The sequence below is a fragment of the Vanacampus margaritifer genome, chromosome 1 (assembly GCF_051991255.1).
Source record: "Vanacampus margaritifer isolate UIUO_Vmar chromosome 1, RoL_Vmar_1.0, whole genome shotgun sequence".
Lineage (NCBI taxonomy): Eukaryota > Metazoa > Chordata > Actinopteri > Syngnathiformes > Syngnathidae > Vanacampus > Vanacampus margaritifer.
The window spans coordinates 59,250,396-59,263,575 of NC_135432.1; the positions used below are offsets into that span (position 1 = coordinate 59,250,396).

General features: G+C 37.5%; 1 protein-coding gene across 8 annotated transcripts in view; it reads left to right on the forward strand.

Moving 5' to 3' along the window:
• eml1 (EMAP like 1) overlaps positions 1–13,180 on the forward strand; it is a 43,575-nt gene that overhangs the window by 26,729 nt on the left and 3,666 nt on the right. For 6 of the 8 annotated variants that reach the window (XM_077557963.1, XM_077557924.1, XM_077557947.1 and 3 more), the window contains 15 exons: positions 198–326; positions 453–481; positions 2,759–2,785; positions 6,085–6,214; positions 6,451–6,600; positions 8,680–8,749; positions 8,849–8,956; positions 9,055–9,150; positions 10,257–10,391; positions 10,963–11,062; positions 11,354–11,505; positions 12,184–12,309; positions 12,396–12,527; positions 12,686–12,753; positions 12,883–12,971. In XM_077557963.1, coding sequence (XP_077414089.1) covers positions 198–326; positions 453–481; positions 2,759–2,785; positions 6,085–6,214; positions 6,451–6,600; positions 8,680–8,749; positions 8,849–8,956; positions 9,055–9,150; positions 10,257–10,391; positions 10,963–11,062; positions 11,354–11,505; positions 12,184–12,309; positions 12,396–12,527; positions 12,686–12,753; positions 12,883–12,971 — 1,541 coding nt within the window. The remainder of the gene's footprint in view (positions 1–197; positions 327–452; positions 482–2,758; positions 2,786–6,084; positions 6,215–6,450; positions 6,601–8,679; positions 8,750–8,848; positions 8,957–9,054; positions 9,151–10,256; positions 10,392–10,962; positions 11,063–11,353; positions 11,506–12,183; positions 12,310–12,395; positions 12,528–12,685; positions 12,754–12,882; positions 12,972–13,180) is intronic. The other 2 variants (XM_077557933.1, XM_077557956.1) reach the window with 1 other exon arrangement.

The following is a 13,180-nucleotide window of genomic DNA, read 5'->3' on the forward strand; positions in this document are numbered from 1 at the left end:
GACTTATAAAAACGTTTTTGGGACCATGGCAATATTTAAAATAGAACGTTTTTATATGTTTTGGGGAGCAAATTAGTTAATTGCAAGTCAGAAAAGCCAAGATAATAAAAAAAGAAGTGATTTTGACTTGACGGTATATAATCACGGAATAAAATCTAACCCTTCTCCTCACTGCCCATCTATCGTCCCCCCCCCAGCACGGTGAGGAGAGCCAATTCCAATGAGCATGTTGGGTCTCTCACGCGGAAAGATTCGGGCGACTCCAAGGGCAACCGAACCCGCGCCGGGTCCACGGGCAGCAATTCCAGCGGCAAAAGAAGTGACAGGTAAAAAATGTCTCTGACACATGAGCGAGCTCTCTTTATTGTGACCTTCAGCCAAATCAACAAGATGTCCATGCCGAACATGTGCAGGAACGGCGCTGATTGACAGTTTGCTCGTTTACTTTGCAGCAAGCAGAGGGATCCGGTGTTCAATGCAGGTAAGAGCTGTTTTCTTGTTACTTTGTGGCAACGACACAGTCTGATGACACACGTTCTGTCATTTATATTTATTCTTTGGCAATGCACACATTGTGCTATTGTTTAGTGATTTCTTCTTGCCATCAACACATTTCATTCCATTTTCATCATGTTGTCTTTTTTTGATGCACCTTTCCGGCATTGTTTAGTTTGATATTGTCATATTTGTTATCATTTTTCTTTGAAAAGACCTGCTGTTAAGAGAACAAAAAAAACAGAGGATGAGCCTTTCATTTGTTGCTTTAACGTTTACACAATAGCAAAAAAACAAAACAAGAGAGACTACAATGGAACTGGATATCAAATAAGAAGAGTATTGATCGCACCTTCCAACTCCAAATAGTGGAAATTGAACTGCAGCACCTAAAAAAAAGCACTAAGACCAGGATTGTGCATACTTTGTGTTTTAAAGTGGACAGATGGGCCAATCATTTACAGATCATGAGGTAATTGAAAAAATAATGTAGTGTAAAATAGCTTATTTTAAAATAAAAATAAAATAATAATTCAAGCTCAGTTTTAAAAAAGTATTATTTATAATAATTTACACTTTATTTACAGTGGGGCTGCTCGATTATGAAGAAAATATTAATCATGATTAATTTGGTAATAATAGAAATCATGATTAGGACAATCATTTGTTTTTTGGTACAAAACAAGAAAATGTTGAAACATAAAAAAATATTTTTGAAACACTATAATTATGCAAGTTCCTTTTGGACCAAACAAGATTTATTAAATTAGTCAGTTTAAAATAAAAAGGTGCAAATATATAAATTTAAACAACTCAAAATTTAGTATTAGTAATCTTTTATTTTTGTTTGTTTATGATTGTGCCGATTTTTGTAATTGTGGAGTGTAATAATGGAAATTGTAATTGAATTTCGATTAATTGCAAAGTCCTAATTTATTATATATCAATTAAGGAACTAATAAATAAATGAATAAATAAACCAAATTTGATTAACCAGAGTTAAGCTAAATTATTTGCAACAAGTATGATAGGACTCTTAATAATATAATTGCTCAGTGGGCCATTTTTGGCCCAAACCTGGAGATAGTCTCTCACATTAAATAAAGAGCAAAGTCTTTTTGTGTCTTGCTAATGAGTTTCCAGCGCAATGTTAAATGCAATCTTACTTAATGTGGAGTCTTTAATGGCAATCAGTGTAGCAGTAAACTTTTTTTTTATTTTATTTTTTTTATCTTCGCACGTTTACGATCTGTAGAGCGACTTGACTATTCTGTCTTTCTTCCTGCCATTTTTCACACTTACTCTACCCCCTGATTCACCTGACATAAATTGTAATAGAATATTCCAGTAATATTTTTTTTTATGATTGCATAAAATACATTTCTAAAAATGCGTCATCTGCACTTCATTAAATAAAATCCCAGGCAAACTCTTTGTGGGGAAAAATGGTTATTCCAGTTTTTCAGTGTTTTACTGTTTTGTTAAGTGTATAACTTAAAATGGTGTGCAGGGGAAAAAGTAGAAAGAGTTCATTATTCAACTTTTGTATAAATGTCTTTGACAAGGGCCAGTTGAATGGCCACCACGATCATCAGACCATGCAATGTTGATAACATGTACTGTAAATAGCCGCCGTTAATACTAAGCATATAATTGACACTCCTTTGAAATGCATACTTTTCTTTTTAACCCAATAGATTCTTCAAAACCTCCAATATGTGTTTTCCACAAATACCTGAATTTAGCCCACATGGCCCCTTTATTACATATAAAAGGGGGGTGGGGAGGCAAATAGGTGAATCCGTGGGTGCCAATTAGAGAATGTGCGGGTCCATTAATAATGCCATTTTTTCCACAATAAAAACTGTATACCTACTTGTGTACCCCTAAAAAAAAAATTAGAGGGGTACACAAAACACAAAAATGTTTTTTTGTAGGTCGATATTTAAATGAAGCTTGATATGGTACAATTTCTTATAAAGTATTGCAGTGTCGTATTTTCCCTTGACAACGCACAGGATTAAAATAGTATATGTACATATTAAATAAATAAAGGATAAAAATTTAACTGGCTTGAGTATACATGGGCGCCACCATTATCCCATATTATGCCAAACAGTGTGTGTTGGTCACACAGCACACAAGTTGCGTTGATGAACGCAGGAGTCAGAACATGCGCTCACCTGTTATAACAGACCAGGAAGTGAGGAAACCATGACATCCCTCACCTGGTGCTTGTGTCTCTCTGTGTGACCTTTACAAGGGATGCGACGTGTGACACACTGCAAAGGTACGCTCTTCCCCCTAAAGACCCCCCCCAAACCCCCTCCCTCCCAGATACTCCTCACCTTCCCTCACTCCCTACCTGGGACTTCACAGCTCTCTGGACTCAAAAGGACGACCTTAGAAAAAATAATAATAATAAAAATCTCTGTGATCACACAGAGAGCTGTCAAGACAGGTGAAGGAGTGGTTTACTAAACTGTGAGTGTTAGCGTGATTGTTTTGAGAGCATATTAACAAACGCACACGCGGACACCTTATCTAACCTGCACTCATTTTGTCCCCACCGCGACCGCTCTTACTCAAACGCCTCACTTCAGCTCCACTTCAAGCAATGCTGGAGTGTTTGTCTGCCTTATGTTTCGCTCTGTCACCATAGTAACCACACAAAGAGTTCACGGACACACAATCAGGCACCCTCGCTTGAGGTTTGGGTTCTGTGATCACGCTGAGCTCAGAGCTTGTAGATACGCCACTGCAAAAAAATATGTGCATTGCAAACAAGCTCATTTTTTGTGTTTGCTTGTGCTTTTAGAATTTGTTTTTGTCTTAAAGATGAAGCTTATCAAATATGTTTAAGACGTGCTCAGTACTTGATGTTCCTGCATTATTTTAGAAATGTAATTCAATTTACAGCATGTAACAACTCTCAGAATGATGAAAGGGTGTCTAGGTTTATAAAAAGGTTTCTTCCATTCAAACCACGTGTTCCCAACCCAGGCTTAAGGATCTCCATTTTTAAGTAAAAAAGGTCTCTAAACGATTACTTGAACAATTACTTGTAAATTATCGATGATGAAAAATGGTCAGCAATTAACTCATTCACTGCCATAAATTAATTAATTTTTTTTTTAAAAAGATTATTAAAAATTAAGGCGATTACATTTTTTAATTTTTATTAATCGCATGACTTCACTAGTTAACTCGCAATTAATCACAAATTTCATATCTGTTTTAAATGTACAATAAAAAAAATCTAGGTTTTCATACTCTTGTTAACAAAAGTGGAAAAAAATGTTAAACTAATAGAAATAGTTCAAATGAATTTTTGACGTTTATAGCCGTCAATGGCAGTGAATGAGTTAATTGGTTAGTTGTCGATTAATAATTGCTCCTCTAAATGAGAACAATCCAAAAGTAAAACTTATTACTTCTATAGATTCACTACACACATATTTTTACAATTGTGTTTTTAAATAATTAGTTTGATTACATTTTCAGCAAATGTCAACCCAAAATTCACTATCTCAAGAAGTTAGAATAGTACATAAGAAAATACAAAATGTTTTTAATATAGGAATTAAGTAGGAATTAGGTAGGAATTACCCCATTTTTTTTTTTTTAAAGATACTATTTGTATCTCCCTAAAAAAAAATCTTGTAAACTCAACTCATTTAACCCTCTGAGACGAACCTCGTTTTGAATACCATAAAGCTTGCACAATAGAATTTCGGATGATTTTTTTTTTTTTATGTTACAAGGCCCCATTGTTTAATGGCAGCAATAAAAATGTGTTTCATAATAGAAGTCCACCCCCCCTTGACTTTCCTTTTTGTATGTTCATGATGCTTAATTTAGCCCCTCGATGACATGAGCTGTCTAACATATTTCACTGACTTCCTCCTTCCTTGGTACCCTCTTGGCCCCTTTTCCCATAACCCCCCTCTCGGCCCGCCCACCCACGCTAGTTACAGTCCAGATTTACCTCAGCCGCTCCGCCGCAACGACGGGGACCAGCGGCAGTGCTACAGCTTGGGCCATAATGCCGCGTTCAGCCGCAAGCTCCTGCCAATCCCCAGACAGCATCAAGGCCAGCTTGGCCAGAAAACGAGCTGGTGCCAGGGTGCCACCAGTCAGAAAGACTCCAAGTGTTAGTTTCCAGTTGAGGAAAACTGGGAATCAGTCGTCGCGTTATGGCCTCAACACGCCAAGTTACCGCAGCTCCTTAAAATCCCCCAGCCAGTACTTCCAGATTTGTTATTAACCTCAGGTCCCTTGAGTAACCAGTAGAGCCCCAATTTCTAATGTCACTCTACTCCAATGTGCTCTTTGCACAAATCCACGACTTCCTGAACTCAAACGAATTGATTTAATCCAGGTGTGGCTGACCTCAGTAACCACGACGACACTGGCCAGACCCACCTGGAATAATCAGTTTGTCCAATCATGAAAGACAGGAAATGAAGGAATGGTATTGAGTGCAGGAAGTAGTGGATTTGTGCAAAGAGAACATTATAGCAGAAAATATTGATTTACACTAACCAATTACTTGCATTACACATGTTCTCTAAATCAAAAAAAAATGGCATCTATGCAAATGGTGTTATCTTCCAGCGAATTAAAAAAAAAAAAAAATCTTGTCGTCATTGGTGTTTTAATTGGTTTGGTTTATTATTTATTGCATGAAAGACTTTTGAGTTTTTAGCACATCTTTTTTCCCCCCCATAACATTTTAATCCGCTTTTTTGTCTGCATTCTTGTTTGTTAACCTCTGTTGTGCGCCCAAAGTTTACGCATTATAACAAAGTGTTTTCTTAAAAAAAAAAAAAAAAGTTAATACATCTGTGTTGTTCCAAGAATGTGTTTGAAGTGGCTAATAAAGTCAGTTTAAAAATATACTTGTCTGTATTTTGTAGCTTGTCATTCATCCTCTTATTAACTCATTCACTGCCATTGACGGCTATATACGTCAAAAATTCATTTGAACTATTTCTATTATTTTAACATTCCCCCCCCCTTTTGTTAACAAGAGTGTGAAAACCTAGATTTTTTTTATTGTACATTTAGAACAGATATAAAATTTGTGATTAATCGTGAGTTAGCTAGTGAAGTCATGCGATTAATTACAATTAAAAAATGTAATCGCCTGAAGCCCATAATTTTTAATAATCTTTTCTTCTTTTTTTTTCATCGCAAGGTGATTACATTTTTTTAAATTATAATTAATCACATGACTTCAATAATTAACTCACGATTAATCACAAATTTTATATCTGTTCTAAATATACAAAAAATAAATCAAAAAATTGGGGGGGGGGGGGGTTCATACTCTTATTAACAAAAGTATAAAACTAATAGAAATAGTTCAAATTAATTTTTGACGTCTATAGCAGGGAATGGCAGTGAATGAGTTAAGAAATGTAATAGTCGACAAATCACATAATCTTTCCCACACCATCAACCCATCAACAAAACCACGCTGTATTACAGTCATACAAAAAAAAACATCAGTTATTAACACAATGATATCATCCCTCCTGTCATTATTGCTTTTACCAAACTGATCCTCTGTGTTTCTTTTTCCAGAGGAAGGTTATGTGAAAATGTATTTGAAGGGCCGTCCCATCACCATGTTCATGCCCAAAGACCAAGTGGATGGCTACTGTCTGGAAGCGAGAGCCGACCTTCCGGCCAGCAAGCTCAAACTGGACTGGGTGTATCCTTTTTCTTTCAATAAATAAATACATCTCCCTCAAGACAACCATGGGTGGTGAAGCTCGATTTTGACATTTGAGACCACTGTGTATCATGCTAGACGTCATAACTACAGTCAAGAACAAATGGATGGAAATTCAAATCAATGTAACTTCATCTAAGAAACAGCTGCCCCCAATTTTTATTTATGGAATATTATCGCTGTGGTTTTATTTTCTTGACCTTAATCATGACCAGATACGGTTACCGCGGTCGAGACTGCCGCTCAAATCTTTACTTGTTGCCCACTGGAGAAACCGTGTACTTCATTGCCTCGGTGGTTGTCCTGTTCAATGTGGATGAGCAGCTGCAAAGACACTACACTGGACACACGGATGACATCAAATGGTATACACAAAAAATTGTAGCTCCGAAGTACCGCCTCCCTACTTCCTTAAAAGGGGAGTCGACCCAAAAAATAATAATTTCTTGACGATAATATGTTCTATGCAGCACTGTTCAAATTTTAACTTGCTTCAAAAATTTACGCCTTCCGGTGTATATATCGTCTGATTCCACATTACTTACAGTACTCGCACAACTTTTTTTAAACTTTTTTTTTCTGGAGTACTCGCACAATTTAATGTTAAATATCAACTTCTCCCCATTCATTTTCAATGGGACTGACATTGAACTTTTTCTAAGTCCCACTTCCCACGCCCACCTCCATACATACAACTGATCATCGTTACCAGCTCTCTGATACTGCTCAGTGGTGCACTTGATAAATTGCAATGTCTAGTAACCAGGAGGTCACAAGTTTGAATCCCGCCTCCGACTGCACGTAGCAAATGTATCCATGGCAATTATGCTAAGTGGTTACATGATAACCAACTAACTATCATATCAGGAAATGCATTATAATTTCACTGAAATGATTAAAAGCATGTGTCCCCATTTAGCATCGATACCTTTCAGCATCAGATGGCGCTTTTCAATATAAATACGCCATAAGCCATGATTTCAAAGTTAGGTCAGTGGTTTAAGCAATTGCCTGCCACACCGGAAGACCTGGCTTCTTACCCCGCTCGGACAACTCTTTATTACAATTGCAATATTGAATGCTAATCATTGTCAAATTATTTCACTATTAACTCCTTTGCTCCCAAAAACGTATAAATACGTTCTATTTTCGAATATTACCATGTTCCCAAAGACGTATTTATGCATGTTTTTTTATGCTAGAGCATACAGAAGGCTTTGATGCAGCTTCTGACCTGAAGAGGTCGCTTAAAGCAATGCTAGTTACGGCCAGCAGATGGCAGCAGAGTAGAAGAGATCAACCAGGCCCATGTTGAAAAAAAAAAGCTCAGTTACCCACAGTTCTAAACAGATTTGTGAATAATGATGAAACATAGCTATATTCTAATGCTAATTGCTGCAAAACGGAAATAGATACAAATATGCATTTTTTTTCTGATGAAGTAAGAGCAAAGGGGTTGCTTCAGTGAAAATGGCTGAGAGTGAATGAGTTAATACTTTGTAATTTTCACTTTTACTTCATAAGAATTCATCTTAGCATTCAGCTTTCAGCATTCCCATGTAATTTATTCAGAAATTGCACTTAGTCTAGTCTAAATATGGTATTCTGGTTAATATTGCATTAGTGGAATATGAGTTGAGCAAAATCCAGCCATTTTTATCCATCTCAGGGGCGGCCATTTTGCCATTTGCTGTTAACAGAAGATGACATCAATGTTGCTCAGGGCTCAGGCAACGACCAATCACAACTCACCTGTTTTCCGAAGCTGAGCTGTGATTGGTTGTTACCTGAGACCTGAGCAACATTGATGTCGTCAGCAAGTGGCAAATTGGCCGCCCCCTGAGATGGATAAAAACGGCGAGATTTTGCTTCATAACTCATATTTCACAAATGTAACATTAATCACAATGTCTTTTTTTAGACTAGCGAGGTCACATATAACACATTATCGTCAAGAAATGTTTAACGTTGACTTCCCCTTTAAATTTACAGACATTATATACTGTTTCTCTAGTGATAAAAGTGTCCCTGCAAGTACCCTAAATCAATATTACAAGAACACAAAACAGCTCGATATCCTTCGATTATGCCTGTTCACTGCTGCAGAATAACGGAATCAAGCTGTGATTGGCCTCATTCACATCTCGCCTGTTGTGTAATGAACGGCGCCATGATTTTCTTATTACACTCCAGGGTTAATCAGAGTTCAGATAAATCCAGCACAGTTTCGAGGGGTTTTGAAGTGGCTCCAATCCTCCAGCAGTGCCCAAAAGGCGATGAATTTATCTTGAGCTTTTGCCCACATAACCACATGTGAAAGTAAAATACTGCATAGCCATGCCTCTTTTAATCATTTGCTTGCATCTTTATTCAAATGCTCCTGTTTGATGAATTGAGGCTGAAAGGCTTTTTCACTCTTTTCATATCCGTTTTCACATCATCAGCTTGGCAGTCCACCCTGATAAAATCACCATAGCGACCGGACAGGTGGCCGGCACCTCTTTAGAGGGTAAAGTAAGTGAATTCCAATGTTGGTATTTCATTCCGTTTTGAGTCACATTTAGTTTCTTTCTCTTCTATTGACACCTTTCCGTGTGTGTTTTTGCCTTGCAGTTGGCTCCGCATATTCGCGTGTGGGACTCAGTCAGCCTCAACACCCTCCATGTTCTGGGAGCCGCTTACTTTGATCGAGCCCTTGTCTGCTTGGCTTTCTCTAAATCGGTGAGGAATGCTTGCAAGGACATTAATCATCTAAAGGCAACATTTGACATTTTTATCTAAATGTCATGGCTTATTTTGTTTGTTTTTTTATATGTTAGAATGGAGGAAACACACTGTGCGTTGTTGACGACTCTAATGACCATGTGCTGTCTGTTTGGGACTGGCAGCGAGAAGATAGACTGGCTGAGGTTAAGGTGGGTTTCATGTATGTTTCATGTAAGTGCATCCATCCGTGGTGAAGTATGGCCTGTGGGCAGCATCTCTCTGCCAACTGTGCATTTACATATCAAGAGTCATGTCAAATTTGCTGTAGTTTTTAAACCTTTAACTCATTTGCTTCCAAAAACTTATAAATACATTCTATTTTAAATATTACCATGCTCCCAAAGACTTATTTTAATTTTATTTAATTTTATTTTTTTAAATTTTTAATTTTTAATTTTTAATTTCTTATTTTTTTTTATTATTATTATTATTATTATTATTTATTTATTTATTTATTTTTTTTTTTTTAATGATAGAGCATACTATCTTTGATGGAGTCTCTGAACTGAATGCTAGAAGTAATGGTAGTTATTACAAAAACGGCCAGCAGGTGGCAGCAGACTATAAGAGATCAGCCAGTGTCATGTTGCAACGAGCTCTTTTTTTCCAGCGTTTTCAACAGGTTTGTGAATAATGATGACATTTAGCTATAATCTAATGCTAGTTGCGCCAAAATGAAAACAGATAGAAATATACTTTTGTCCTGATGGAAGAAGAGACTCTAATCTTTCTTTTGGTAGGTTCCATGTTTTTATATATATTCACTTCTAATGAAATATTTTATGTTGTATTTCATATAACTGAAGATTATTGCTCACGCGAAAAAAATCCACAACTCACCATCTAAAAAAAGGAATATACTGTATATGGTGATGTGTTAAATGACTGATGTATGAGTTTCACTCTTTCAATTGAAATACAATTTTGGCTTTTTTTTGTTTTTTCAAAATGTTCTTAGTATATATTTTTCAATTTAGGGGAAAGGGGTAGGGTTCCCCCCCCCATCATTTTTCATGGGTTGCATAAATTTAATGTTTATCGGATTTATTTATTTATTTATATTTTTAATCATGATGTAATATGTCAATATGACAAATTTGAATTCCTGACTCAACTACAAGCCCCTGCGCCACTGTCATTTCACATCGCCCTTCTCAATATGAACGAGGTAATCGTTAGGAACCCAAGTTTCACACAAGTCTTATATTGGATCTCGGGTCACGTATCCACGCAAACTCGCATCTTTGGTTTTCAGACGTCCAACGACACAGTGTTTGCTGCGGACTTTCACCCGACTGACAGCAGCATCCTGGTGACCTGCGGCAAATCACATCTCCATTTTTGGAGCTTGGAAAAGGGCATGCTGGTCAAGAAACAAGGACTATTTGAGGTAAAACGTTACGTCACCCTCTTCCATTTTCCATTATTGGACAATTGAATGTCTTCAGTAAGCTTAACGTGCATGTTTTTGGAATGTGGGCGGAAGCGGGATTACCCAGAAAAAAAGTACAGGGAGAACGTGCAAACTCCACACAGGAAGGCCAGAGCCCGGATTCGAACCCCAAACCTTTAAAACTGTGGTGAAAATATGCTAATCGTTAGGTTCACCGTGCTGTTTATACTTTAAATTTAATACTGTAGACAATAATTCCACACAATTCGTGGGAGATTGGAACAGCTCCCAGCTGCAAATAATGAAAAAAAAAGAGTGATTTGTTGATGCTCCGTCTAAAAATGTTTAAAGAATTACTTCTACAATATTAAAAAATTTAGAATGCAAACTAATCTTACAATATTACCCTTTAAAAAGGACTTACAAATTATTTATTTTTTTGTATTTTCAACATAGTGCAAAAACAATGTACTACTTTCCTATTAGAGAGGACTTTAGTGCTGTAAATTTATAATAGGTGGTTTATTGTAATTTAAATGGCTACATGTTGTTTGTTTGTGATTTACAGAAACAAGAGAAGCCCAAGTTCGTGTTATGTGTGACCTTCGCAGAAAATGGAGACACCATCACTGGGGACTCAAGTGGAAATATCTTGGTGTGGGGAAAAGGTATATAACACTTATGGATTGACATGCTTGTGTGCAGACTTCTAGGAAACCCAGCTAATCAATATGTTTATCCTCCTAAAGTCATTATTAGCTCAAAAGCTGTCTATTTATAACGGAGTCATCCTTGGGACATTATGAGGAAGACATCCTTCCAACATAATCTCTCACTGATCCACTCTATCGATCCACCTGTCTTGACTGCCGGCCATTTACGAGCTCGCCTCCAGCAAGCCGACTTTCTCTGGGCCGAAAGCTTCTCGTCCATCTTATCCCGTCGTCTCTGTCACGCAGGCACTAATCGCATCAGCCACGTCATCCACGGAGCTCACGAAGGCAGCATCTTTGCCCTGTGCATGCTGAGGAATGGCACGTTGGTGTCTGGAGGCAAAGACTGCCGCCTCATCTCTTGGGACAGCGGCTACCGGCAGATCCAAACAGTGGAGGTGAGAAATGGACAAATACATTATGTGGCACTGGAAAAGTACATTAATCTTCCACTATTTGCTATTAATTGACACCCGCACCAGAAATGTTTTAAATGGATCAATAATTTAAGCCATAAAAGTTCAATATCATTTAAAAAAAAAAAAAAAAAAGTTAAACGTATCTTTTCTCTCAGTCTAGATGTATGACTTAAACATACTTCATCTGCCCAATTAGGCTTTGGTGCCATTTTGCGGCATTTTAGGGCAATATAGGAAGAGCAAAACAATTGAAATGGGGAGTTTTTCGACGAATCGCTTGGGATAGGTTCCACATTCAAATAAGTCAACTCATGAATAGTAAACATGAATATTTAATTATTCCGCTTTCCACACATAAGTATGTACGAGAGTTACCCTGTTGAGGATCTCATCTTTGGATTTTGAGTTATCTGAATGCTGTGATAAAATATTAAAGAGTATGCACTGTATATACTTTCTTGTGAAGAACTATGCTGCTTACGTTGGCAAGAAGCAGCACTGCCGCAGGCTGCAGATTTTGCCCTTCATAAATAAATCAGATGACGTCTTATTTTGCTAGTGAACAGGATAGTGCTTTGCAGTAAAAGACGAATGTGACTAACCGCAATCCAAATAAATAGGGAGTGTTCGCAATTTATTTTGATGGCTTGGTCGCAGGTGCCAGATGTGTTTGGTCCCATCCGGACTGTAGCAGAGGGCAGAGGGGAGACTGTTCTCATCGGAACCACAAAGAACTTTGTCTTGCAAGGCAGCTTGGATGGCGAGTTTGTGCCCATTACTCAGGTTAGCCACTTTTCCATTCTAACAATTTGTGCCTAAGAGAAGGCACCGCAAAATAAATAAATAAAATGAATATTTCGTTTTCTTAGGGTCACACTGATGAGTTGTGGGGTCTGGCTGTGCACCCCTGTAAACCCCATTTTCTCACATGTGGCTATGATAGGCAAGTCTGTATGTGGGATTCCAGTTCACATCAGCTCATCTGGAGTAAAAACTTGGAAGTAAGTCAACACTGCCCCCTAAAGGCCACCAATAGAATCACAACTAATTTATCTGAGTCATGCAACTGATAATCTTGTTTCTGTTGTCATTTTTGCAAGATATTTCTCTCCACTTTTTTTTTTTAAAACTGTTGTTAAGCTTTCAACAATCCTTACAGGACACCGCCCAATCAGCAGATTTCCATCCGTCTGGAGCTGTTGTTGCCATAGGAACCCAGATTGGCAGGTAGGGAAACCCCTTCTTGAAAGAGACACCGTAATAAATATTTGATGGTGCACTAACATCTGTGGAAATGATATGTGAAATCAATTCTACATTGATCAACACGTTTCTTTTGTGCGGTTGGCCCTGCAGGTGGTTGGTTCTGGACACTGACTCAAAGGATTTAGTCACAGTGCACACAGATGGAAATGAACAGCTTTCTGTTATGAGCTTCGGCCCAGGTTTGCACTTTTTCATACAGTAGTTGTTTGTAGTCCTGCTCGTCACACTTTTTTGCATGTTTGAAGATAATTGCTGGAAGTACAAAGACTGAGAACTATGTAGCACTAAATTGTGGAGCTATGGCGGTTGACTGTTTTTCCCCATTTTAGTTTCCCTGATGTTTTGGTGACATTAATGATGTTAAGTGACATTACAAGTCTGATTTAAA